Raw genomic sequence first — 27,754 nt, forward strand, 5'->3', positions numbered from 1 at the left:
GTAAACAGTCTGAGCTTCCTTAGTCTCTCCTCATAGCTCAGATGCAAATTCCTGGAATCAGTTAGTTGCCATCTTTTGCAGTAGAAGATGGGCCACAATTGTGCACAACACTCCAGGGACTATACAGTTTGAAAGGGGGTCAGTGGGTATCAGGAGCAGTAAGTTATGGCTGATTATTTCACCCTCTCTTCCTTAGCCAGGAACAGTCACATTTCAAGATCTTAACCACTTTTTCTGCAGAAATATTTTGGAAAAGAAAGTTACCTTTAAACCTTGTTTCAAAGTAAAATGTATCATGCAAGTTTGAAAAAAGGCTCTGAGACAAAAGATAAGATGCTCATAAACTAGCTTTTATTATTTACAATCTATGGGGGAAACAAACAACTTGTTAGCCTGACTCTAATTGGAAAACACCTCACACCCATTGTGTTGGAAAGTCAATGATCCATTTCTGGCTGTAAATGGAGATAAAAACAGAGACACAGGCAGTAAGTCAAGGTTTTGTAGCAAAGCTATGAGATAGTCAAGCCCAGCATAGGGCTGCAAGAGGTTAAAATACAGATGGTAGTCAGAAAGTATTCTGTTTAAGTCAAACAAGATGAACCACTGCTGTGGGGAAGTGTAGTGTGTTCATTATTTTGTATTACACAAAGACAAGTTGCACTGATTGAAATAAGTGAATCCAATCATATATTTTTATGTTCCTGTACTGTGAAATAAAACCTCGTCTCACCAAGTGTTTGCTCAGTCGGCTTTCAGCGAGATCAAAGAAGCACATGAAAAGTATGAGTATCCACTTCCAATGACAAGGGGTTACCATGGTTACCCCCCCCCAGATTAGATACACATTTTGGGCAGTATGGAGACACCCTGAAATAAAAGATGTTCACACCGCTTATGGAGTGACCAGCACCGCTGACCCAAGAGAATGCCCAACAGAGATCTAGGCCAGTTGTAGCACCCCTACCGCTGTCACAACTGACTACACGCAAAGACTTCGAAACTCTCATTTTAAAAATTCATGTTCTTTGAGATTATATGGATTTGGGCTCACCATTCACTGTGCTCGAGTCTCCAAATCAAACTACTAGGAATCCGCATCCCAATTTGGAGTGCACACTCTCCCTGCACAGGGGCAGATCACATTTACCCAAGCCCAGAGAATTTAGGCATAGATTGGCAAGAGCAAAGGCTTAGAGTCCCCACCCAAAATGCAATGGAATTCTGCTGGAGCTTATCCAGTTAAAACCACACAGCTTACTAGCATGGAGCACTAGTAAGCTTCCTGCTCATTGATCAGCCAAGACCATCCTATGTGTCAGGGGCTTGGCCTTCAGAGTTATCTGCAGTCAAGTGGGGAGATTCGCACCCTCCAATGACAGGTCTACTTCTCTTGGCTCAATCAGCAAGTCAAGTCAAATCAGTGCCCTGCAGTCCTGCACACCTACTAGGTCCAGATATCAGATTACTGAATCTACCACAGAGTACTGACTGTGTTCCAATCTATCACCAGTCAGCTGAATCCAAATGAGACCCTGCATAACTCTTTCCCCCTAAAAGGATGTGGAGATGCCAGTGATGGACTGGGGTGGACAAATGTAAGGAATCTTACAACACCAGGTTATAGTCCCAACAATTTTATTTTAAAATCACAAGCTTTCGGAGATTATCTCCTTTGTCAGGTTGACGAAGGAGATAATCTCCGAAAGCTTGTGATTTTAAAATAAAATTGTTGGGACTATAACCTGGTGTTGTAAGACCCCTAAAAGGAGTCATTAAACCACTGCCCTGTGAATGGAACAAGAGTTGAAAAGGAAGAAAATAAAGCCCCATTTAAGAGAAGCACATACTTTCCAGAACTGTTGCTGGCAATCTCCTCAGCCAGTTCATCTCTCTCCTGCTGTACCTGCCGCTTGGCACGCTCTGCTGCGGCAAGCTCCTAGATAATTAAAAGAAAAAATAATTGTGCTTAGTGTTAGTCTGCTCACGTTCTTAAAAGCTTGCAACAAATGCATCAAAATTGAAAAACAGCTGAAGTGTGCATCTTACAGCTATTCTCCACCTGTAAGATTCATGCTCTCCTTTGGAACCTAGCACAGATTTGAGACATCTGTTTAAGTTATGGCATTCTTGGGCTGCACTTCACTGTGCCATCTAATATACACACCAGCCACAATATTACAAAGGGAAGGTATCAGCTAGTTGCATGAATACTGCACCACATAGAGCGCTCAAAATTAGAGTTACAGAATCCGAAGGGATTGAAAAGCTGTACATTGAGGTCTTCTCTATGGTGATGGTAAGTTTTGCCAACTTTCATAAACAATCGAGGCACATGTGAGATCAAAGGTTTTTGCACAAATGAGTTGAATGCTTTTTTGCTGGCAAGATCTACTCTATGGACCAGCTACTTTTTACAGGAACTTCACTGCATCTCAGATGAGGATAATGCCTGCACATGCAACCAGTAAGTGCCATTTCATAATTGGAAACACTATTTTCATATAATTCAGTCCCAAAGGCAGCAAAAGCATCCAACACACCACTAAAATCATCGATCAAACTTTGCTTAGGGCACTGACTATTGAGTGGATTTTCCTGGCTGCGGATGATTGGGCAAATCTACCTGGCTGCGGATGATTGGGCAAATCTACCTGGCTGCTGCACACCCTGCTTCGCTAAACTACTAAATTCCTCGGTCAGCATTTGTGTGCAGTTTAACAAAAGCTATTGTACTTCCTTAGTAAGGTTTTACGGTGCATAAAAGAATGAACAACAGCCTGAAGCATGGGCAACCATTTACTCACTATACTGCACTTGTACATGCAAAAGTCCAATGGTAAGCTGCAGCAGACATAAAACAAACAGTTTTAACGTAGCAGGGACATAACTCCACTGTACAGTGCTTTGTAAGTACTTTGGATGCCAAATGTCATATGTCATCAGCTGGCTGTTAATTTCACAACAGGCCCAACAAAATAAGCAACAAATTCTGATTGAAGAGGGAACTGAGTCAGCTCAATGGTGTGCATGCATTTGATCAACACCAACGAGGAACAAAGTTGGTTATGAGAGCCAAACCCACTGTTCCGAATCTTCCCGTAGTATTTAATAGAACTCCTCCTGTATTCATCTCTCAGCATAGTTTACTCTCTTACCTCCTGCATGTGGATTATTTCTGTCTCAAGCACCTTCAGCTTCTTCTCATTTTCTTTGGATTGGGTCAAGATTTCCTCTCGAGAGTTGCGAGCATCGTCCAGTTCGCGCTGGTAGTCTTTCAGCTGAGCCTGTAGAAGACAAGGAAAAAAAAAAGAGAATGTTACAAATCACTGTCAAGTACCTCATTGGTTATCTAGATGTCAGGAGGTGGTTCTTTTCTCAGAACAGTGGACCTGTGGTACAGGCTGCCAGCTTGTGCGGTGGACACCAATTTACTGAATTCCTTCAAGCTGGACCAGTTTCTGGATGAGTGGAGATCACCACTTACAAAAGGTAGGTACTGCATCAGGGCCAGAGTGATCTCCTGGACTAGTTTCAATTGCCCAGGAGGAGTTGGAGTGAAATTTTCCAGATTTTTTTCCCCCAAATTGGCCTGGGATTTTATTCTGCTTTTTCACCTCTTGCAGATCACATGGTTTTGGGTGGGGTAGAGAGTGTGTATATATTGCAATACACAAGGTATCAATTGTGTGGGACAGGCTGGATGGACCAGAAGGTCTTTTCCTGTCTGTCATTGTTTGTATGTTGTATTCTATCCCAACACCCCTTCCCAAAACAGGAAACACATTTCAGGTGTATAATACCACAGACTAGTTTCCAGTCTGTGCTAAGTTAGCTGGAGTAGTTGGGGCACTACACTGGCCTCAGGGGCTAAGGAGGAGTGCTCCAGAGCCCTGTGCTGGAAGTGCTCGCGCCTGGACTTGAGGTGAGGACAGCAGCAGGTTCAGCCACGATACCCTCCACAATCCAGTCGGCTGCCAGCACCTGTCGAACTGGACTCTAGCATGGGAAGAGGGGCACAAAATTAGCAGAAAGATCTAGACATCAAACTGAGCAGGGCTGGTGAAAGCAATGCTACTTTTGCAGCAACAGAACAGTATTACAATTTAGGAATGCTTACATCCCCTAACTTGAACTACGAATGGCCTGCCGGAAAGGGGTTAATCTTTGTTCTGCATGAATAAGGACATTTTAAAAGGGACTAAAGGTTAAACATATATCCCTCAAAGTAGTGTTATTGGCATCTTAGTAAGGAGCCCACCAGCAGTCTAACTAACTGCATGTTGGCAAGATAATTTATTATATGCCAATGACACAGCTTCAGGTGAGATCTCCATAGGCCTCTAGCTCTAAAAATAGAAGCTACATGTTAATTAGGGGATCAATTAGCAGACATTTTTCTGAGGCACCAATTCCTCTGCATTAAACAGAAATACAGAAGGGTTTTAAATAAAAACAGAAAATGCTGGAAATACTCAGCAAGTCAGGCAGCATCTGTGGAGAAAGAAAGAGTTAATGTTTTAGGTCGATGACCCTTCGTCAGAAACTCATTGGGCTTTGCATGATTGAAAAGTTTTTGAACTCCTTGAATTTAACCTGGTAGGGTCACATTGTGACATTTATCAGTTGTTTTTCAATGTTAGAATAGGCTGCAATTTTAATTTTTTTTTAAATAAAAAGAGCAGTTTTACCCAATATCAGTTAGGTTTTAAAACTGATGCCACTGAACCAAATATCACTTATCCAAAATGGATTGATTAAGCAAACCAGCCCTCAGCCTACCTTTGTAGAATTTTGCTGCATATCTAACTTGTGCTGAATTAACATTAAAGTATTAATTCTAAACTTTACATTATATTGTAAATTATCCGAATTATTCAGTTACTACAAGGGCTTGGTTGTTTGACTGATGGGGTCAGACATTGTAGCAGTACCCAACAGTGCTGATTCTGTGGTACATCCTAGCTTGTACTTCTGTTCGTTTTATGCCCAGCAAGGCAAGAGATGCTAGCACTAGGGAATGGAATATAGCTGGATTTGGACTCTGGTTGCAGAAGTGAAAAGCTGGGTATGCTAACTCACTGCACCACCTAGGCGTACTACTGATTTTTACTGTCAGCTGCTGAGCACCTGAATGTGCCAAACATGCTTCATGCAGTTCCACAAACAAGAGGAGTGATCTGGGAACAGGGAGTTCTTATCCTATATCCCTATGGTAGTTGCTGTTGCTTACTTGCAGTTTGCGAAGCTGCTTGATGGCTTCCTCTCGACCTTTGTTTGATGCTTCAATTTGTCCCTCCAAATCCTTGAAATCCATCTCCAGCTTCTTCTTGGCAGTAACAGCCATGGAACGCTGCTTACGCTCATCTTCCAGCTCAGCCTCCATCTCACGCACCTGGAACAGATAACTCGTTAGTAACAGATAAAAGAAATAGTTACTGTTTAGACAAACCATAAGAACAATGTCCAGTAACAAATGTCTGTAGCAGCTATACCTGATCTAGTCCTCCTAAACCCACTGAACAGTTCACAAAAGGAACAGGAAAAGGCCATTAGGCCCAACAAGCTTGTCCCTTTTTGATGAATCAACCCCATTTACCCACCTCAGCATATCCATCAACTCCTTTTCTCTCCAGGAGATCAAATGGTCTCAAACCTATACCTACTTTCCGCTCCAATGGCCTTTCCTGCCAACTTACTCCAAAAGTCTTACCAGTTTTAGCCAACTTCTCTTCTTCATCCTTCCTCATTTTTGACTTGAGTCCTGATATTTGACCCATACATCACAGTGAACACATTGCCTGCATCAGCTTTATCAACTCTCTTCATAATTTTGTGAACTTCAATCAGGCCACTACAAAGTCTCCTCTTTTCCCCCGAAGTAAACCAACTCAACATCTTTAACCTTTTCTTGTAACTTAAATTCATGACGCTCACCTCTATACACTCTCAAAGTCATACTTGCCTGCTTAATCAGCTGTCTCCTCCTCTCTTCACTCTGCTCATCTTTGCCCAACAGGTCCCTATCAAACTGAGCTTTCATGGCTTGCAGATTTACTTCCAGACGTAGCTTAGCATCTTCAGTGGCCTGGAGCTCATCCTCCAGCTCTTCTAGCTGAGTCTTCATCTCTTCCACCTGCTGCTCCAGAGCACGTTTTGACTTTTCCAGCTCGTGTACCTGCACACAAATAAAATGGGATAATGTAAATTAGAGCAAATTAGCAACACCAGTACCTTTCAAGCATAGCAACAGAAGGCCAGCTATCATCAAAACAGCTCCGGTTCAACAAAACTAATAACACGTGAACAGTCATTTAGATGATCTATATTCCAAAGAATTGAGGAGGAAAGAAAACCAAAAAAATCTGTTTTCCATAGTAATTTATCAAGTATCAAACTAAAATAAAATGCATTTTATACAAAGATAATAAGTGGTGCATTATATATTTAAGAGTTTCCAAGAGCTCCCTTGAAGGCTTGGTGGGTGGAAGTAGCACTAAGCCGTAGGGATCAGAAGGATTCTGGTTTGATTCCAGGTTTGCACGGAGTTAGTGGATCTCAGTAACAGCAGCAGGTGAGGTACTACAATTGGCCTCAGTGCGCCACACTAGGGACCAGAAGATAATGCAGCTGGAGTGCTAATCTTGATCACTGTCCAGCGACCTGGAGTAGAAAATGTGTGTGGGGACATTGTGAGATGATCAGGTTTGGTTGTGAAGCCTTTGATGGTCGAATAGCCACTTAAGTGAAGTATTGGAGGGTTGTGGATCTGTATCTGCGAGAACCGGGAAGAAAAGAACGGTTCCCTAAATCCTGCTACAGGGGGCATCTACTTACACTCTTTCCTACATCGTCCTTGGAGCTGACAATGTCTTCCATCTCTGCACGCAGCAGCTTGCTCATTTTTTCCATCTCTTCTTTTTGTTCCATAGCCAGCTCCAGGGCACGGGCCAGCGACAGGGACTTGGTCTCCTTCTCGCGTGCCTCAGCCTGTGCACGATCCCGTTCCTCTGCGTTCTTTGAGGAGACGTTCTTTTCCTCAGCCAGCATCTGAAACAGTAAAAAGTGACCCATTTAACATGATTGCACTAAAGTGCTTTTTTTTAAAAAAGAAAAAGATAATTTCAGTGCTCAGACTATTCATGTAACACCTTAGAGAATATCCTTGGGTTAACCCAAATACGAACAAATTTCAAGGTTAGGCAAGGTATGAGCTGAAGTTGATTGGCTCAGAACTGGTGAGTCACATTTAAATATTTTGGTGCAATATATTAAATCTCTATGATTGATAATCACATTCAGTCCAAAGTATTGTTTGTTATTTTCTGCCACTGGAAACCATCAATTCAGATGGCAAAGCTTCCATTAAATGGCAAGTTTGTACTGCCCATTGGTAATGAGTAATGTGTAAACTAGATGGAGGTCTGGATTTACAGAAAGTACTCATGTCTGGTACAATGTTACTACTTAAATAAATAATAAAAAGAAAATTTGGTTAGGATTTTACTACTTCAATAAACTTCCAAGTTTCAGACCAAAAGTATTGCAAGTTATAGGAATGGTTCAGGACAAATTATATTGTAATCTCCAGAAGTTACAACGTTGGTCCACCAAAATTTGCAATATAGTTGTATTTTTCAATCTTCCACTTTTGCAAAAGCACTTGATGTTTATATCCTTTTTAGAATAAACAGACATTGAATGGTTTAAAAACCGAGTGATAGTCTCTGTCACCTGGTCAAATTTCTTTTGTTTCTTCTCAAGATTGGAAACAGTCTGACGTTGGTGGTCCAGGCCCACAATCAGATCATCCAGCTCCTGCTGCAGACGATTCTTGGTCTTCTCCAGCTTATCATAGGCTGCCGTTTTCTCTTCATAACGCTGGGTCAAGGCCTCCATGTCTTTCAGTAGCTTCTTCTTACCTTCCTCGGCAAATTCCAACATTGCAGACCCATCATCGTGCCGCTTCTTTGATTCAGTCAACTGAAAAAATATTAACCAAGAGTCAATGAAAAGTCAACCTCAACGTACTCCCCTGCCTGAGTATACAGATTATAGTATGTGACATCAATTCAACACAATTTATATTAATAAAGTTACTAGTGTATACAGTATGGTATGCAAATCATGTGTGCGCATGCGTAACTTTGCAGTGAGTATGAAGGGATGCTAAGTGGATTTTGGTAATTATATTAGCTGGAATCTTAAAAGCCTTCAGTATCCTGAAAAACAGCACTCAACATCACAATGAATAAACTTTTTTTTTTTTTTACAGCCATGAAGATCACTTTCGCCATTGGCAAATGAAAGACAGATACACAACTGTAATGACAAAACTAGGGTTTGAATAACCTGGTCAAATACACGCAGTGGATTGTAGTGCGCCCAGATCAATTGCTGGAAAATGTCTATTCCTACTTCTCTATATTGGGGTGTGGAGATGCCGGTGATGGACTGGGGTTGACAATTGTAAACAATTTTACAACACCAAGTTATAGTCCAGCAATTTTATTTTTAATTCACAAGCTTTCGGAGATTTTCTCCTTCCTCAGGCAAACATTTGCCTGAGGAAGGAGAAAATCTCCGAAAGCTTGTGAATTTAAAATAAAATTGCTGGACTATAACTTGGTGTTGTAAAATTGTTTACAATTCTCTATATTGGGGAGTTGGGTGGAGTAACAATTGAACAATTTGAAGCAGCACAATGATTGTATTGTAGGACTGTTAAAGTAATCACACTTGCAATCATTGATGAAATTTGAAAACCCATAGAGAAGGTACTGTAGCGTTGTATCACATTGTGCTTAGTGTTGATGGGCCTCAGCCTGCCAATATTCACGCGCAATGGCCACTTAGAGAGGGGACTGCCAGTGGGAGCCTATGCATGAGCAAAACAGTACAAAATAAATGTTAAGGCATTTTACCTGAGACTGGACGCTGACAATCTGTTTCTCTATGTTTCTCTTTCCTTCTTCCTCCTCTTCCAGCTGCTCATGGAGATGATTGTTCTCATCTTCCATGTGCCTCAGCTTGGTACTCAAAGCCAACTTCTGGCGAGTCTCTTCTTGAAGTAGCTCCTGTACAAGGGATAAGAAAATAGTAACACCATAAGTGAGGGGGGTAAAACAGAGCAAGGATATGGATTAGTAAGTAGTAATACTCAAATTATGCATTTCTAAGTATGCTGTTTCCTACGCCAAATCCCTAAAACACCCAGATATCTGCATCGGAGAAACTGCAGTCACTTGCAAACCACCATTATGTTTCTTTTCAACAGGGTTTTATGACACTTAGTCACAAAATTGGAAATCAGGCTATCCACACACTTATTCCATCACATTTCAATATGGTTTCCCCTTGCACCAGATGGGTCCACATTCCTACCCGAGACTATGTTACACCCTCCTATTCTGCACCTTTGCACTTCTGCCTCCTCCAGCCAAATACCCACTCATCTCATCACTCCCATTATAAGCACAGCGTCGAGCCTTTCTTCTCTCCCGAGAAGTACCCGAGCTCAGTTCCTGATTCAGCGAACATTTCTCTAACAATTTCTTAGTGAAATAGACCAACTGAGGATAATTCTGTCCTCCCTTTTAGTCACAAGTCCAACAATCAGCCCCTTTTTACCCATCTGTAGCTATAATTCTGATACAGCAATATTTAGGAAGTGCTAAGAACTGCACTTCTGATATCACTCAGTTTCCATATGGATCCACTTTTAATTGGACTTCAAATTAGTTAAAAATGTTTAAAATTTGACAGCAGATTGTGTTTTAACAATTGGCACCGGGTTAGTCATTTAGCATCTTGGTAGCTTTGAAATGAATTCGAGATCACCCACGAGTTTCAAATTAAAAAAAATCACAGAATGCACAGCATAGGAGGCGGCGCATCGTGCCTGTGCCGGCTCTCGAAGAGCTATCCAATTAGCGGTACTTACTCACCAATAAAATGCTCACTAATGCTCAGTTTGGGTTCTGCACCCTCGACATTAAGGCAGCATTTGACCGAATGTGGCACCAATGAGCCCTAGTAAAATTGAAGTCAATGGGAATCAGGGGGAAAATTCTCCAGTGGCTGGAGTCATACCTAGCACAAAGGAAGATGGTAGTGGTTGTTGGAAGCCAATCATCTCAGCCTGAGGACATTGCTGCAGAAGTTCCTCAGGGCAGTGTCCTAGGCCCAACCATCGTCAGCTGCTTCGTCAATGACCTTCACTCCATCATAAGGTCAGAAATGGGGATTTTGCTGATGATTGCACAGTGCTCAGTTCCATTAACAACACCTCTGATAATGAAGCAGTCCGTGCCCACATGCATCAACATCCAGGCTTGGGCTGATAAGTGGCAAGTAACATTCGCGCCAGACAAGTGCCAGGCAACGACCATCTCCAACAAGAGAGAGTCTAACCACCTCCCCTTGACATTCAACGGAATTATCATCGCCGAATCCCCCACCATCAACATCCAGTGGGTCACTATTGACCAGAAACATAAATACTGTGGCTACAAGAGCAGATCAGAGGCTCGGTATTCTGTGGCGAGTGACTCACCTCCTGACTCCCCAAAGCCTTTCCACCATCTACAAGGCACAAGTCAGGAGTGTGATGGAATACTCTCCACTTGCCTGGATGAGTGCAGCTCCAACAACACAAGAAGCTCAACACCATCCAGGACAAAAGAGCCTGCTTGATTAGCACCCCCTCCTTCACCCGAAACGACACAACCATCGTCCCTTGCAATCAGAAATGGGGGAAATTATAATGGGGAACAAAGAAATGGGAGAACAATTAAACACATTCTTTGGTTCTGTCTTCACAAAGGAGGACACAAATAACCTCCCAGAAATGTGAGGGAACCAAGGGTCTAGTGAGAGGGAGGAACTGAAGGAAACCAGTATTAGTAAAAAAAAGTGCTAGGGAAATTAATGGGGCTAAAGGCTGACAAATCCCCAGGGCCTGATAATCGACATCCCAGAGTGCTAAAGGAAGTGGCCCTGGAAATAGTGGATGCATTGGTGATCATCTTCCAAAATTCTATAGACTCTGGAACAGTAGTTCCTACAGATTGGAGCGTGGCAAATGTAACCCCACTATTTGAAAAAGGAGGGAGAGAAAAAACAGGGAATTACAGACCAGTTAGTCCAACATCAGTAGTGGGGAAAATGCTAGAGCCTATAAAATTTGTGATAACAGAACACTTGGAAGGCATTAACAGGATTGGACAAAGTCAGCATGGGTTTACGAAAGGGAAATCATGCTTAACAAATCTACTGGAGTTTTTTTGAGGATGTAACTAGTAGGATAGGGGAGAACCAGTGGATGTGGTGTATTTGGATTTTTAGAAGGCTTTTGACGTTAGTGTGCAAAATTAAAGCACATGGGATTGGGGGGAATATACTGCCATGGATTGAGAATTGGTTGACAGGCAGGAAAGAGAGAGTAGGAATGAACGGGTCTTTTTCCAGGTGGCAGGCAGTGACTAGTGGGGTACCGCAGGGATCAGTGCTTGGGCCCCAGCTATTCACAATATATATCAATGATTTGGATGAGGGAACTAAATGTAACATTTCCAAGTTTGCAGATGACACAAAGCTGGGGTGGAATGTGAGCTGTGAGGAGGATGCAAAGAGGTTCCAATGTGATTTAGACAAGTTGGGTGAGTGGGCAAGAACATAGCAGATGCAGTATATCGTGGATAAATGTGAGGTTATCCACTTTGGTTGTAAAAACAAAGGCAGATTATCTGAATGGTGATAGATTGGGAAAAGGGGAGGTGCAACGAGACCTGGGTGTCCTTGTACACCAGTCGCTGAAAGCGAGCATTCAGGTGCAGCAAGCAGTTAGGAAGGCGAATGGTATGTTGGCGTTCATTGCAAGAGGACTTGAGTACAGGAGCAGGGATGTCTTACTGCAGTTATACGGGGCCTTGGTGAGACCACATCTGGAGTATTGTGTGCAGTTTTGGTCTCCCCATCTGAGGAAGGATATAAGAACATAAGAAATAGGAGCAGGAGTAGGCCAATCGGCCCCTCGAGCCTGCTCCGCCATTCAATAAGATCATGGCTGATCTAATCCTAACCTCAAATCTAAATTCATGTCCAATTTCCTGCCCGCTCCCCGTAGCCCCGAATTCCCTTTACTTCTAGGAAACTGTCTATTTCTGTTTCAAATTTATTTAATGATGTAGCTTCCACAGCTTCCTGGGGCAGCAAATTCCACAGACCTACTACCTTCTGAGTGAAGAAGTTTCTCCTCATCTCAGTTTTGAAAGAGCAGCCCCTTATTCTAAGATTATGCCCCCTAGTTCTAGTTTCACCCATCCTTGGGAACATCCTTACCGCATCCACCCGGTCAAGCCCCTTCACAATCTTATATGTTTCAATAAGATCGCCTCTCATCCTTCTGAACTCCAATGAGTAGAGTCCCAATCTACTCAACCTCTCCTCATATGTCCACCCCCTCATCCCCGGGATTAACCGAGTGAACCTTCTTTGTACTGCCTCGAGAGCAAGTATGTCTTTTCTTAAGTATGGACACCAAAGCTGTACGCAGTATTCCAGGTGCGGTCTCACCAATACCTTATATAACTGCAGCAATACCTCCCTGTTTTTATATTCTATCCCCCTAGCAATAAAAGCCAACATTCTGTTGGCCTTCTTGATCACCTGCTGCACCTGCATACTAACTTTTTGATTTTCTTGCACTTGGACCCCCAGATCCCTTTGTACTGCAGTACTTTCCAGTTTCTCGCCATTAAGATAATAACTTGCTCTCTGATTTTTCCTGCCAAAGTGCATAACCTCACATTTTCCAATATTGTATTGCATCTGCCAAATCTCCGCCCACTCACCCAGCCCGTCTATATCCCCCTCACTCTCCACTTTCCCTCCCATCTTTGTATCATCTGCAAACTTTGATATGTTACACTCTGTCCCCTCCTCCAAATCGTTAATATAGATTGTAAAGAGTTGGGGACCCAGCACCGACCCCTGCGGAACACCACTGGCTACTGGTTGCCAGTCCGAGAATGAACCATTTATCCCAACTCTCTGCTTCCTGTTAGATAACCAATCCTCCACCCATGCCAGAATATTACCCCCAATCCAGTGATTCTTTATCTTGAGCCATAATCTTTTATGTGGCACCTTGTCGAATGCCTTCTGGAAGTCTAAATACACTACGTCCACTGGTTCCCTTTTATCCACCCTGTACGTTATGTCCTCAAAGAACTCAAGCAAATTTGTCAGACATGACTTCCCCTTTGTAAAGCCATGCTGACTTTGTCCTATTAAATTATGTTTATCCAAATGTTCCACTACTGTCTCCTTAATAATAGACTCCAAAATTTTACCCACCACAGAGGTTAGGCTAACTGGTCTATAATTTCCAGCCTTCTGCCTACTACCCTTTTTAAATAAGGGTGTTACATTAGCAGTTTTCCAATCTGCCCGGACCTTTGCCAAGTCCAGAGAATTTTGGAAAATTATTACCAAAGCATCCACAATCCCTAATGCCACTTCCCTCAAGACCCTCGGATGTAAGCCATCAGGTCCAGGGGATTTATCCGCCTTGAGTCCCATTAATTTATTTAGTACCAATTCCTTAGTGATTTTAATCGTATTTAGCTCCTCCCCCCCAGAGCCCCCTGTTTGTCCAGTGTTGGGATATTCTTAGTGTCCTCTACTGTAAAGACTGAAACAAAATATTTGTTCAGCATTTTTGCCATCTCCATGTTTCCCACCATTAATTTCCCGGTCTCATCCTCTAAGGGACCTATGTTTGCCTTAGCCACCCTTTTTCTTTTTATATAACTGTAGAAACTCTTGCTATCTGTTTTTATATTTTTTGCTAATTTATTTTCATAATCTATCTTCCCTTTCTTAATCAATCCTTTAGTTACTTTTTGCTGTCTTTTGAAGACTTCCCAATCTTCTATCCTCCCACTAAGTTTGGCTACCTTATATGTCCTTGTTTTTAGTCGCATACTATCCTTAATTTCTTTACTTAGCCACGGATGGCTGTCATTTCTTTTACACCCTTTTTTCCCTCAGTGGAATATTTTTTTTTTGAAAGTTGTAAAATAACTCCTTGAATGAACACCACTGCTCATGTATCGTCTTACCCTTTAATCTATTTTCCCAGTCCACTTTGATCAATTCCGCTCTCATACCATCATAGTCTCCTTTATTCAAGCTCAGTACGCTTGTTTGAGAACCAACCTTCTCACCCTCTAATTGGATATGGAATGTAACCATGTTATGGTCACTCATTCCAAGGGGATCCTTAACTAGGACATTATTAATTAATCCTGGCTCATTACACAGGACCAGGTCCAAGGTTGCTTGCCCCCTTGTAGGATCAGTTACATACTGCTCAAGAAATCCATCCCTAATACACTCAATAAACTCTTCCTCAAGGCTGCCCTGCCCTATTTGATTTGTCCAGTTAATATGATAGTTAAAATCCCCCATAATTATAGCTGTTCCCTTATTACATGCACCGACTATTTCCTGATTAATACTTCTTCCAGCAGAGTTGCAACTATTAGGAGGCCTATATACCACGCCCACTAGTGTTTTTTTCCTCATTATTCCTTATCTCTACCCAAACTGTTTCATTATCCTGATCCTTTGTCCCAATATCATTTCTCTGTATTCGTGATTCCTTCCTTTATTAACATAGCCACCCCACCTCCCCTTCCTTCCTGCCTGTCCTTCCTGATTGTTAAATACCCTGGCATATTTAATTCCCAGTCGTTGTCACTCTGCAGCCATGTTTCTGTAATGGCCACAAGATCATACCCATACGTAGTTATTTGTGCCGTTAACGCGTCCATTTTGTTACGAATGCTACGTGCATTCAGATAAATATGTTTTGTGACACTTAGTTCCTGCTTTTTCCTTTAACACTTTACCTTTTACTCCATACCTTTTGTCCCTTCCTGACACGCTTTCCTCTGTCTCCCTGCTCAGGTTCCCAACCCCCTGCCACAGCTTTGATGCTGGGTTAATCGCCTTACGCCTTCTAGTTTTTATTTTATCTGTCGTGCCTAAAGTACACTTTCTTTCCGCTGCTCTATGCTTTTCCCTCTCACTTGTTCTTGAACAACTGTTTGTACTATTTGTATTGTAGATTTCTCCTGGGCCTTCCCCTCCATATCCTTGCCATGGAGAGAGTGCAACAAAGGTTTACCAGACTGATTCCTAGGATGGCAGGACTGACGTATGAGAGATTGGGTCAACTAGGCCTATATTCACTAGAGTTTCGAAGAATGAGAGGTGATCTCAACGAAACATATAAAATTCTAACAGGAGTAGAAAGACGAGATGCAGGGAGGATGTTCCCGGGGAGTCCAGAACCAGGGGTCACAGTGTCAGAATACGGGGTATGCCATTTAGAACCAAGATGAGGAGAAATTTCTTCACGCAGAGGGTGGTGAACCTGTGGAATTCTCTACCACAGAAGGCAGTGGAGGCCAAGTCATTAAATATATTCGAGAAGGAGAAAGATATATTTCTTAATGCTAAAGGGATCAAGGGATATGGGGGAAAAGCGGGAACAAGGTACTGAGTTAGATGATCAGCCATGATCATTTTGAATGGCGGAGCAGGCCCGAAAGGCCTACTCTTGCTCCTACTTTCTATGTTTCTAAACATTCACTCCCTTCACCACCGACGCACCATGGTTGCAGTATGTACCATCTACAGGATGCACTGCAGCAACTTGCCAAGGATTCTTCGACAGCACCTCCCAAACCCGCAACCTCTACCACCTAAAGGACAAGGACAGCGGGCGCATGGGTACACCACACCTGCACGTTCCCCTCCAAGTCGCACACCATCCCTACTTGGAAATATATCGCCGTTCCTTCATCGTCGCTCGGTCAAAATCCTGGAACTCCCTACCTAACAGCACTGTGGGGGAACCTTCACCACACGGACTGCAGTGGTTCAAGGCGGTGGCTCACCACCACCTTCTCAAGGGCAATTAGGGATGGGCAATAAATGCTGGCGTTGCCAGCAACGTCCACGTCCCATGAATAAAAAAGTTCCATTCCCCTGCTCTTTCCCCATAGCCTTGCAAATTTTTCTTCAAGTATTTATCAAATTAACTTTTCAAAGTTATTGTTAAATTTGCTCCCACCACCCTTTCAGGCAGCGCATTCCAGATCATAACTCACTGCGTAAACATTATCTAAACTAGTAACTTATTACTGCAAGAGAAACAAAATAATCTGCTCGCCATCAGTAAACAATGTACAACCCTATTTCAAAATGAAACACCTCTTTATTCAGTTTAAAGATTTATCATTGCACAATGAGAGGCCCTTCACAAAACCACTCAGTTCACCTAAACAGTTCTTCCTTTCACACACCTGAGTGTCCTGTAGTTGGGATTCCACGGTGCTGTGGTCCTTGGCTAGTTTAATGGCCTTGCTGTCCGCCTGATTCATGAGAGTAGTAACGTTGTCCAATTCGCTCTGCACATAAAGCAAACATTTTGATAACCAAATACGAGCTACTCCATTTTAACAGCAAGTCTGATTTATGAACAGGTATCAAATCCTCTGCCATAGAATCACTTTTGAGGACATTTTTTCCCCTTTAGATTGGAACTCCTACTTCCACCTTGATGTCTGGGTAGGTTGCTTCCAGATCTCTAATACCTCCTAAACCTAAGAGAGGTGCCTTCCCTTGCCCAAAAACATGGGGCAACATTGATAATTCATCATATTGGGAATTGAGGCAGAAAGCAGCATCTGTCACCTTATTGTGAAGCACATTAGATAGTGACTTAATGAATCAGCTCTTTAAAACTGTGGCTCTGGGGACTAGTAAAACTAGTAGCTACCAGAAGGCTACTGCCCATGGAACCAAACCCCAGGGCAAACCACACCAAGAAAGGGGGCGCTACAGGAAAATAAAATGGTGTGAAGGCATACCATGTACCCTACACCAATAGGAAAAAGCTTCAAAAATTCCTATAAAGCAGTATCATCTGCTCACAACACACTGATCCACAGGATACAGTTAGCAGGTGTCATTCCTATAACATCAGGGTTCAGATCTCATCCAGGCCCTCAGGGGAAGGCACGGACCAGAAGCCTTGCACTTCTGCACAAGGTGGAAAAAGCTGACAATACTCCAAGCTGTCCTCTCGCACTACCTAGCAGCCAGCTCTGCAGTGGAGTTGGCAGATTCTGGATGTGATTTGCTTGACTGTGGAATGGTCTGTGTAGAGAAGCAAAAATTGGGGATTGTTAATCAATACTGATCATAAATAAACTTGATGGTGTTATAAAATTATTTTTAAAAAAATTAAATTTTTTGTAAAGTGTCTCAAAAATTGAACTGCACAATAGTTTCATTCTACTGTTGATCCCCTCTCCCAACCAAAAGATTACTTACATTTCTCAGATATATTGATCTAATTTCACCTAGCTAGTAGCAACACCTAGCTTGTGCATTTACCTGAAGCTTGCTGATTCTCTCATTGAGCTCAGTTCGGGTCCGATCTCCATCTGCACACTTAACCTGCAGCTCCTGCAACAGGGACTCCGCCTTCTTACGCCTATGCTCAGAGTCAGCCTTAGTCTGCATCAGGCTCTTCACCTCAGTGCTCAGTTCATTGCGTTCGTTTTCCATCACCTGTTTGGCCTTCTCCACACTGGCTTTGAACTAGAGTGAGAACAACTTTAGTCAGTTTATGTTTGTCAGAACCTAGCTCATAGCAAGGACCAAAGTTACAACACCAATTTCATCTATGAACAGACAATGGTTTCTCATTGGGTCAGTGCTCAGATTTTCATCAAGATTATATATATGCTGGTCATATAGTAACTAACATTCAACACTATTTACTCTGCACTGTAGCAAGTTAAATCCTTGTTCATATATTAACTAAGATCTGCAAAGCAGAATTAGGAAAAGGGTCCTTACAGTTTTGTGACTAAAACACCAATATCAACCTTCATTTCACCAGTATAGGATACAAGGCTGCATGTTGTATTATAGCATCCGTTTATTCAGTAATTATGAGGGATTTTCACTAGTAGCCATTAATGGCCTGCAGAATTACTGCAAACATAATTTTAAAAGACAGTTTAAAAAAATCCAAAACATGTTCAGGCCACTAAAATAATCCAAGTATACTGATTTACTCCCAGTTTATAGTAAACCGTGTATATACAATCGATAGCGAGACAATAATTCCCTTACTTTTCTAGCATCAGGTAACTGGATAAAAACTGAACTGCAAATCACTACTCAAATACAACTCATTAGCAAATGTCACCTTATTTTGTACAAAATATACTTCACTTTTTCTAATGTCAGAAAACATTGACATAATTTTAGAAGCTCAATTTAGCAAGAATAGAATCATAGAAGTTTACAACATGGAAACAGGCCCTTCGGCCCAACATGTCCATGTCGCCCAGTTTATACCACTAAGCTAGTCCCAATTGCCTGCACTTGGCCCATATCCCTCTATACCCATCTTACCCATGTAACTGTCCAAATGCTTTTTAAAAGACAAAATTGTACCCGCCTCTACTACTGCCACTGGCAGCTCGTTCCAGACACTCACCACCCTTTGAGTGAAAAAATTGCCCCTCTGGACCCGTTTGTATCTCTCCTCTCACCTTAAATCTATGCCCCCTCGTTATAGACTCCCCTACCTTTGGGAAAAGATTTTGACTATCTACCTTATCTATGCCCCTCATTATTTTATAGACTTCTATAAGATCACCCCTAAACCTCCTACTCTCCAGGTATGAACCTGTACTCCTAGATCTCTCTGTTCTATAACTCTCCCCAACGCCCTACCATTAACGGAGTAGGTCCTGGCCCGATTCGATCTACCAAAATGCATCACCTCACATTTATCTAAATTAAACTCCATCTGCCATTCATCGGCCCACTGGCCCAATTTATCAAGATCCCGTTGCAATCCTAGATAACCTTCTTCACTTTCCACAATGCCAAGAATGGACTATAAATTTTCAGTGTTGTGGTCAGCATGGAGATTAAGATAACATGTTACACAAACAGAACAAAAGTCATACTTGTGAATTAATTTTCTCAACAATTTTTGTTGCTCCTGCCTTACTGAGTTCTACCAAACTCTTCACAGGGTTTTAAGCGTACAAAAGTCTTAAATTAACTTGCTCAGTAGGGGGCTGGCAAGCTCCCACTCGATCGGAATATTGGTGTGCCATTAAAACAATTATATTCTTTTTCCATATTGAACATGAACAATGTTGTGTTCAATTCTTTACTCTTCCAAACTCCATTTCCCATACCAGGAGAAACCAACATACCCGTTTTGTCTGTTCCAGTTGCTCAGACAGATCTTCCACATTCTGGGAGTGTTTCTGTCTCATTTCTTGGATCTGCACTTCATGGGTTTTTGCCTCATCCTCCAGAGCTCTCTTTAGATGGCTCACCTCATGCTCACGCTTCGTTCTTATAGTTTTTAAAAATGGGAAGGGGGGGGGAGGGGAGAAGAAAGAGAGAGTGTAGAGAGAAAGATCAAATGTGGGGCAAAATAAACTCATTATTACATTTGTACAAATACCCAATTTATAGTACTGAAAGATACCAAATTCAATCCAGTATGCAAATGATCTTGTGAAGGGAAAGGACCCCATTTATAATTTTCTCAGTCTTGGCTCTTGCCTGAGTCATGGATTCAAGCTCCACACTGGACCTGGGGAAATAATCTCGGCTGACACTTCAGTGCAGTACTGAGGGAGCACTGCATTGTTGAAGGTGCATTTCAGATAAAACAGCTCCGGCTGTTTATTCAGATGAACATAAAAGATCCCAAGGTACTATTCGAATGGCAGGTGAGTTCTCCTGGTGTCCTGGTCAACATTTTTCCCTCAACCAATACCAGCAAAAATACATTAACTATTCATTGCTGTATGTGGGACATCGCTTTGTGCAAATTGGCTGCCGGGTTTGCCAACATAACAGTGACTGCACTACAAAAATAAATCGTTGGCTGTGAAGCACTTTGAGATGTCCTCAATGAAAGGCACTACATAAATGTTAGTTTTCTTTCTTTTAACTAATCTTAACATCCTCCACGGGTTGACATCCAGTAGCAATACTAACCAGTACAAATACACAAAATATACCAAGCTCTTTTTTTTGGCTTCAGAGTGTAAGTTTAAAATCGATTGTTTAATGGACACCAACAAGCCCCCTCTGGGAACCAGCATGCTTCAGACCAGTTGATCTCCAAATTTGATTACAAATGTCTAATGAGGATATTTCTGCATTTGGCATGGACAATTCAGTGTTCATTCCTTTACTCTCCCTCCCCCAAAACCACTACATTAGTTGAACCATCTAAAACACATTTGGGCAATAGGAGAGTAGACTCCTATCCCTGAGAAGACTCTGCCGAAAGGAGCCCCAAGTCCTCAGTAGAGACTGGGATTTGAAGTTTGATGTTGCAGTTGAGCCACAAAACATACAAATATTACCTGAGTTCCTGCTGGGCAGCTGTTGAGTCAAGTGTATCCTCCAGTTCTGTTTTCAAAGCCTCCAGCTCCTCGCCAAGGTCTCTCTTCTGTTTATCAGCCTTATTTCTGGCAATTTTCTCAGATTCTAGATCCTCCTGCAGCTCACTAATATGAGATTCCAGCTCACGGATTTTCTTCAGGGCAGCATTCTTCTGTGCAGCTTCTTCTTCTATTCTATAGACCATACAAAACCAGTTCAAAAAAAAGTTGGGTTCAATACACACTTCAAATGCTTGCTGGGCTGCTCAACACCAGTATCAGGCAGTTGAACATGCAGCGACTTTTACTTTCCCATGGCCAGACCACTAGGCAGGAAGCTGAAGTGAAACATTTGGCATAAAATTTACATGCCGCACCTCCATCTAAAATAGGTAGGCCTCCAGCAGCCAAAAGGCAGGCTACATTACCTATTGATGACTCACTTTTTCTAAGCAGAGAAAAGGAACACATCCAGCCCTGCTATTTGGATAAAAATGACTTCCACACTGGGAACAATATGCCTTTAATAGAAAAGAAATGCTAAGGAACAATAACTATCTTCTCTGGCAACACTCCTACTACAATTTTTACCTGGCCTGTGCAGCCTGGAGTTCCTCCTCTTTCTTAGCCAACTGTGCTTTGAGCTCCGCGATCTGTTGTTGTAGCTCTGCAATCTGGTCGTGTAAATCCGATGAGTCGCCCTCCAATTTACGGCGATTTTTCTCCAGTTCCTGTCTCTGCTTCTCCTCCCTTCTCAGGCGGTCTGTCAGAAAACAAGATGTACTGCAATGTAAAGTTTTAATTTATATACCCTCAAAACCCATTGGTGCTGTATCCCAATCCTGTCCAGGATGGGATTGGGGTACTGGGCACAAATGATTTGAAGGCTTTTCCTGTGGACCAATGTTGCTCAGATGAGCCACCTGAAGGCATGATCCCAGTATAAAAACTAGTCTACATCATTTTCTCTTTGGAATCCAAATCTTCCCCTTCAAAAGGGAGAACAGTTCATCTTAGTGGACCATTCTACTCACAGGCTGCAAACTAGCAAGATTCCCAGACTGAGGGAAGTGAGTGGGAATGACTTGTAGCTTTGGGACTCAAACTCTCAATTTTCTTCAGTATATGCCCCTGAAAATGCTTCCCTGAAATAAGCTGTGAAAACTCCAGCGAACTCTGGCTTGGAATAAATTGAACAGCTTCCTACCCCATTCAGGACCCATAATTGACATTTGCCAACACATCACCAAACTTCCCACTAATCCAATCCTATGACTGTTTCACAGCCAAAGCACACTTAAAACTTTACCAGATATATCTTAGAACCATCAGTTATTTGAGGATCAATGCTCTTAAACTAATGATTCAGAGAACGTGAGTTCAAATCCCACTATGGCAGTTTAAGAATCTGAATTCAGTATGAAAAAAGTATCAGTAAAAGTGAGCATGAAGTTGTCAGGGTGGGGGGTTAGCAAATTACTCAACTGGCTCATTAATGTCTTTTAGGGAAGGAAACCTGCCGTCCTTACCCGGTCTGGCCTATATGTACTCCAGTCCCACACCAACGTGGTTAAATGCCACCTGAAGTGGCCTAGCGAATCATTCAGTTATAACAAACCGCTACTCGGGGCAACTAGGGATGGGCAATAGATGTCAACTTTGCCAGTGACATCCACATCCCGAGAATGAATAATAAAACAAAGTTGAATATTGTGAGTGTAAAGCAGTGAAACTTTCTTAGACAGGGTACCAGAGTTCAAATGGGGTCAAATGCTTTAGCACAAGTCTAACTGATGAAACTGAACCACTAAGACAGCAAAACAAATCTACAAATGCGTTAATGCAACCGTATACAATTTTGCCGCAGATAAACATATTGCTGACAACAGTTCCTCACCTTCTAGATCTGTAATCATGGTTTCGTGTTTAGCCTTGAGCTTGGTCAGACTTTTGGACTTCTCTTCCTCTTCTGCAAGGTTTGTAGTGAACTCTGCGATTCTCTCTTCCATAAGCTTCTTTTCCTGTGGACACAGAGTATATAAAATAGACTAAGAAACATACTGAGATAATGAAATCCATTGTGAGGGGTACTTAATAGTTTTGTTTTTAAATTTGAAAAAGTATGTGCTGTATGTGACGACTTTTTAAAAAGGTAATGTGCTAACCTTTATGAGTTTGTTGTTGTGATCATCCAGCACTAGGATATCATCATCCATTTTCTTTAGCTTAGCTTCAATAGTCACTTTTTCTAGTTGCAGTTTTTGACGAGCTGCCTCCTCCTCTTCTAGCTGTTCCTCCAGCTCCTGGAAATGCACAACAGTTAACTTTGCTCATTACTACTCCCCATTCCTTTAACGCACTAAGCAACCATTCCCCTAACTTGGCGGCGTTCAACCATTTTCTCCACATTCAACGAAGAACAGAAAAGCGGAAAACCAGACAATTGTACCGGCAAGACTATTTGAGGTTCACCCCACCAGAAATGCCAAGTGCTAACTCAAACCTTTTCTACCAACTTTCACCCCCAGTAAAACAAAGCTACAGCTTTACAAGCACATTTTCCTGCTTCCCAACTTCCTCCAAGTCTTTGGTAGGCTTATGCAGCTCTTCAGTTCCTACATTTAAAATTATACTTCCAAAATTCAACCGTTAGTTTCCATTAACATTCAAGTTATGAGTGCCAAGTGATATGTCTATCAGAACTGTCAGACCACAGCTAGTCCTGATAGCTCCTAAACACCACACTGTTGTCCAGCTTTTCACATGTTCGTATCGTACAATTCAATCTCTGAGCTCACTAAAAGTGCGAAGATTGAATGTTAAGAACTGTTGGCTTGTCAGCTTCTGCAACAAGCCCATGATTTGATTAACGTTCCTGGCAGACACTTACGAAACTGAGTGTTTGCTTTGACAATAGCTCGCAATCAGTTCCCATTACAAACCTAAAAATAAACTAACCCTGGTATGATCAATCGAATCTCACTGCAAGACAAAACTTGTCTTGCAGTGAGATTCGATTGATCATACACAAGTAATATCTAAAAGACCATCAGTATTGCACAAACTCTCTCCCCAAAACATCTACCATTTTCTGAGATGAAAAAGAAAAAAGTCTGAACATTTCATCCTCACAAATCTTCCTAGGTTTGGAAAGAGCAGAGAATTCAATGCAGCAATTATAACACCCTCACATCCATCCAGCTTACTCTGCCTGTTCAACAGGAGGATGTGCACACTTTACCTGGATGTTTTGATGCATTTTCTTCTTATCTGTAACTAGGTGCTGGCAACGTTCTTCCTCCTCCTCTACTCGCGCCTCCAGATCATGCAGGATCTCCTCAAGCTCCTGCTTCTTGGCTGCAAGTCGTGCCCGCATCTCCTCAGCTTCTGCACACAGCTCAGTCTCAGCCTGTAGCTGCTCCTGCAGAGCAGACTTCTCAACCATCAACTGCAAAACATTAGGCAAGTTGACATCAGAAGGAGTGTTAAAATGAGGACCCTGGACTACCACCTCCAATTAGAGAAAGACTATTCCCATTAGAAAAGGTTAAAGGAAATCTGGCATTGGGGGTTGGAAGGGGGAATATGTTTTGTTCAAAATATTACCCAATATTAAAGAAACAATTTTCCTCTCAGCACGGGGACCATCTAGGTTGTTCCAGTCAGGTCAATTACAAGGAATGTCCCCATTGAAAATAATGGGGACGTAACTTCAAACTGATCCAAGAGCTTCGTGATCCCAATAAGCTAATTTGCAAATTTTGCAGACTTGTGTTGTTTCCCCAGATTCAGCTAAATCTGGATCATCCCTCAGACTGGTTTTGAAGTTACCTATCCCTCATGTTCTGTGCAGTGGTGCTTCTCTGGAGTACCCAGGGACACCTAGTGGAACAAAGGTTACTACGGTTGCCTAGCAGGTCATGGGGATCCTGCTTTCAATATGTACTCCCTTTATACTTTCCAATCCCCTTGAATCATATCCCAGTTAGCAATAACTTACCCCCAAAATTGACAAATTTCAGGTCATCTTAACCTATATAGAACAATGAATAGACTGGACATTTTTGTATGTTCAACAGCCCAAATGAACTCACTTAAATCCAAATGATCATTTATAGCAAAAATGGAGAATGTCCAATAGGGAACTTTTGAGCATCGACACTTCCAGTGCAGAGGACACATTAATATTTGTAGAAACTCATGCAATTCCCACCCTCAAAAAAAAAGTTGAACGAATAATATATAATGTATACAATCTGGAACAGTGAAAAAGTTGCATATATCACAAGCGATGAAGCAGAACGGAACGTAGATGTTTCATGCCCTATTTATAAACTGTCTTTTACAAATTTGAGCATTCCTCATTTCTGGTATAATTAACTCAACAAAAGCTACCAGACCCACCATCATTTAAGCTCAGGCTGAATTTTGTTCAATTTGATACCAGAATCATCTAACCAAAAACAGGACTTTTTAAATTAGAGAAACTACTCTGGTGAAAGTAGCCCCCCCCCCCCACATCTCCCTCCAGTGAGCACATTCAGTACTCTCTAAGTGATGTAACAAAAGGGTGCTGTGATACTTCATGCAATTCTCTATTTGTTAACGTTCACAAATAGTATATTTCAAAATTATTTCCCCACTGTGTTAGATCATGTAACTGTTACAGGGCATCATGAAACAATAACATTCTCACAGGGGAAGGCATTCACCTGGGTCTGTTGGTCCTCCAGTTCAGACAGTCTCTGTTCTGCTTGCAAGTATTTCTCCTTAGTTTTGTGCAACTCATCTTCTTTGGCAAACATTTCCTCCTCCTGCCGACTCACCTGCAGCAATGGCTTCACCTGTGTGCATTAATAGTGTAGTTGTTAGATGAAATAACCCACCAGATAAGCTCTCAGAAATGAGTTTAAAAAAATGCTTGAAAACACATGTATAAAAAGGGTAAAAATGCAGGGTAATGAACTCAGTCCTTCCACAGGACAGCATAAAGCACATCTGGTTCAGTTATGGTAAGAGTGATTTAGCAAAGGTCCCTCCTCTACTTTACCTTTTTGAAATCCTTCAAAATTCTCAAGAGCATCCTTAGTTGAATTAATGCCATTTTCCAGATATAACTGATGTGGTTGCTAGAATGAAATGCTGAATGAAACCGTAGAAAAAAAAACGTCGTCTAAAAGGGAGTAATACAACAGCAGTATCACAATTTTCTCTGAGCTCCTTGGTTATCTTTTCTGTGGAATTTTTTTTTAAAGTTCGGAAATGGTTTTGTTCAGACTTAAATGGAATATTTAGATACCAGCTTCAAGCAGCCAAATTCCACTCTTGGGGTTAAGAGTAGTGTATGGTGCCATGGTAAGAGTACTTTGCCTCCAAAATTTAAGAAACTCAACTTCAAACTTATATGAACAAGTTAAAAAAGAGTATCCACTGGTTGTAGAAATTTATAAATTATTATATGGGGGGGGGGGGGGGCTTTAATATCTAGGAGAAAGGGAAAAAACTTCCTAGCCCCCGTTAAGCCAAACCATATTTTTTTCCTGAGGGGTGGGCATTTTACTTGCCTTTGTGAATAATCTCCACCACTGCCAGTTGCGCAGTTTCAGGTAAGCAGCACAGTTCCTCTGTATCACCTTCATGGCAGTCAACTGCTGTTGACGTCTAGCAAAGGCCCTGTAACACAGCAGCAATTAGAATAAAGTTCCCATAACAGCTGCACACCAGCTTCTAGCCATGTTCCAGACTCTCCCTCAGCATCGACTGGCTGCATGTTTCACACAATAATGTTTAGATACAGTATGGGTGGGGGTTTTGTTCTGAAATTTGACTCAGTTTAAAAACAAAATGTTGTATCAAATACTTGGGACAAGTGGAATGAGGTTTGATCAGGGATCCTGTTCCTGGGAAGGACTTGTGTGTTCAGGCATGTGATAGTCATCAGTTGACAGAAGCTTCAGAACACAGCATCAGTATTATGGTAATATTCATGTAGCAGCATGTTGCACCTTGTTTAAAATGGAGAGTTATGGCTGTGATTACCAACACAAGTGCCTAATCTCAGTATCCCATTTACAGATAGCCCATAGAGTCAGAAAAGGAACAGAAACATTAGCATAAGCGTGCAAGGAAAATTGTAAATCCAGATCGGCAGATACTTGGGTACAGATAGTCTGCCTCCCCATAATCAACAAATTGGAACCCAGGCCCAGGAGTTCAGAGCACGATTTTGAAAACCAGCACCATTTCTATTTTAAAAAGACAGCCGCCTTAACTAAATGTGGGGCTTGAATACAGGTGTCTGCAGGCCACTCAACTGGATTCAGATACGTACCAGTGGGTGCAAACAGAAACCACTGTGTACACAGGCACTGAAAAAACACTGACTCAACAAATTTCCGTTAATTCACTTGCACTGTAATACAATTATCTAATCCTGATTGGTTTATCTTGGGAGGGTGGTGGTGGGGGGGGGGGGGGGGAGGAGAAAGAGAGAGGGTAGGGGGACAAAGAGGGTAGGATAAATCAGAGCCAGACAAATCGGATCACATCAGAAGAGGAATAAAATAGGATTCTCATGAAAAGAATAATACATCAACATGGGATGAACAAAGTCGAGGATCACGTGGGTGATATGTACCAGTTCAAACTCCCAGGTTAGCAAATTGTTGATGTCAGACGCACTGGCATTATAAGGGAATGTCACTCCCAAGCTGTTCGCGTGCCTCCAGGCAGGCAGACGGACATTGGAGAACACTTGAGGGATGGTTACTTAATCTTCTTGGCTAAAGATTAAAAATAACTCCAAACTTACTTAGACCAAGCAAAGGAGCCAGATTTCTACTTTCCCTTTAGAATGTCTATGTCTTTTAATGAGGATGAGGGAGGGATAGCACGATTCCACCTCTGCAGCCCCCACCCCAACCAATTATTAAATGTTGGAACAATTCAATAATCAGGTTCTTACTTTCTTGCCAAATACCCTCTGCATAAAGCTTGGAATTCAATAATGACATCTGTGATCTTCAAGTCTCGCTCTTCCTCAAGATGAGCCAACACACCAGCACGGAAGAACACCTTACTCTGTCCAATCCGGTACAGGTTGGGATCCAACTCCAAAGCTTTGATCTGTAGTAAGAATGTCGCAAAAGAGGAAAAAAAAACAGAAGTTAAGATTTTTCAAGGGACAGCTACTAAAATAAACAAGTTTCCCCTGATGGGTCCATGATGTGGAACTCAGA

General features: G+C 42.0%; 1 protein-coding gene across 2 annotated transcripts in view; it reads right to left on the reverse strand.

Annotated features, from left to right (window-relative positions):
- LOC137305751 (myosin-9-like) overlaps positions 1-27,754 on the reverse strand; it is a 174,565-nt gene that overhangs the window by 9,209 nt on the left and 137,602 nt on the right. For both annotated transcript variants that reach the window (XM_067974701.1, XM_067974700.1), the window contains 18 exons: positions 27,481-27,641; positions 26,081-26,189; positions 25,229-25,360; positions 23,758-23,964; positions 22,682-22,819; positions 22,414-22,537; positions 21,108-21,279; positions 20,499-20,711; positions 19,326-19,470; positions 17,476-17,682; positions 16,380-16,484; positions 8,925-9,077; positions 7,735-7,983; positions 6,838-7,050; positions 5,966-6,178; positions 5,234-5,395; positions 3,159-3,287; positions 1,851-1,939 (listed from right to left, as the gene is read on the reverse strand). In XM_067974701.1, the coding sequence (XP_067830802.1) occupies positions 1,851-1,939; positions 3,159-3,287; positions 5,234-5,395; positions 5,966-6,178; positions 6,838-7,050; positions 7,735-7,983; positions 8,925-9,077; positions 16,380-16,484; positions 17,476-17,682; positions 19,326-19,470; positions 20,499-20,711; positions 21,108-21,279; positions 22,414-22,537; positions 22,682-22,819; positions 23,758-23,964; positions 25,229-25,360; positions 26,081-26,189; positions 27,481-27,641 (2,921 nt within the window). The remainder of the gene's footprint in view (positions 1-1,850; positions 1,940-3,158; positions 3,288-5,233; positions 5,396-5,965; positions 6,179-6,837; positions 7,051-7,734; positions 7,984-8,924; positions 9,078-16,379; positions 16,485-17,475; positions 17,683-19,325; positions 19,471-20,498; positions 20,712-21,107; positions 21,280-22,413; positions 22,538-22,681; positions 22,820-23,757; positions 23,965-25,228; positions 25,361-26,080; positions 26,190-27,480; positions 27,642-27,754) is intronic.

This window comes from Heptranchias perlo, chromosome 40 (genome assembly GCF_035084215.1).
Source record: "Heptranchias perlo isolate sHepPer1 chromosome 40, sHepPer1.hap1, whole genome shotgun sequence".
NCBI lineage: Eukaryota > Metazoa > Chordata > Chondrichthyes > Hexanchiformes > Hexanchidae > Heptranchias > Heptranchias perlo.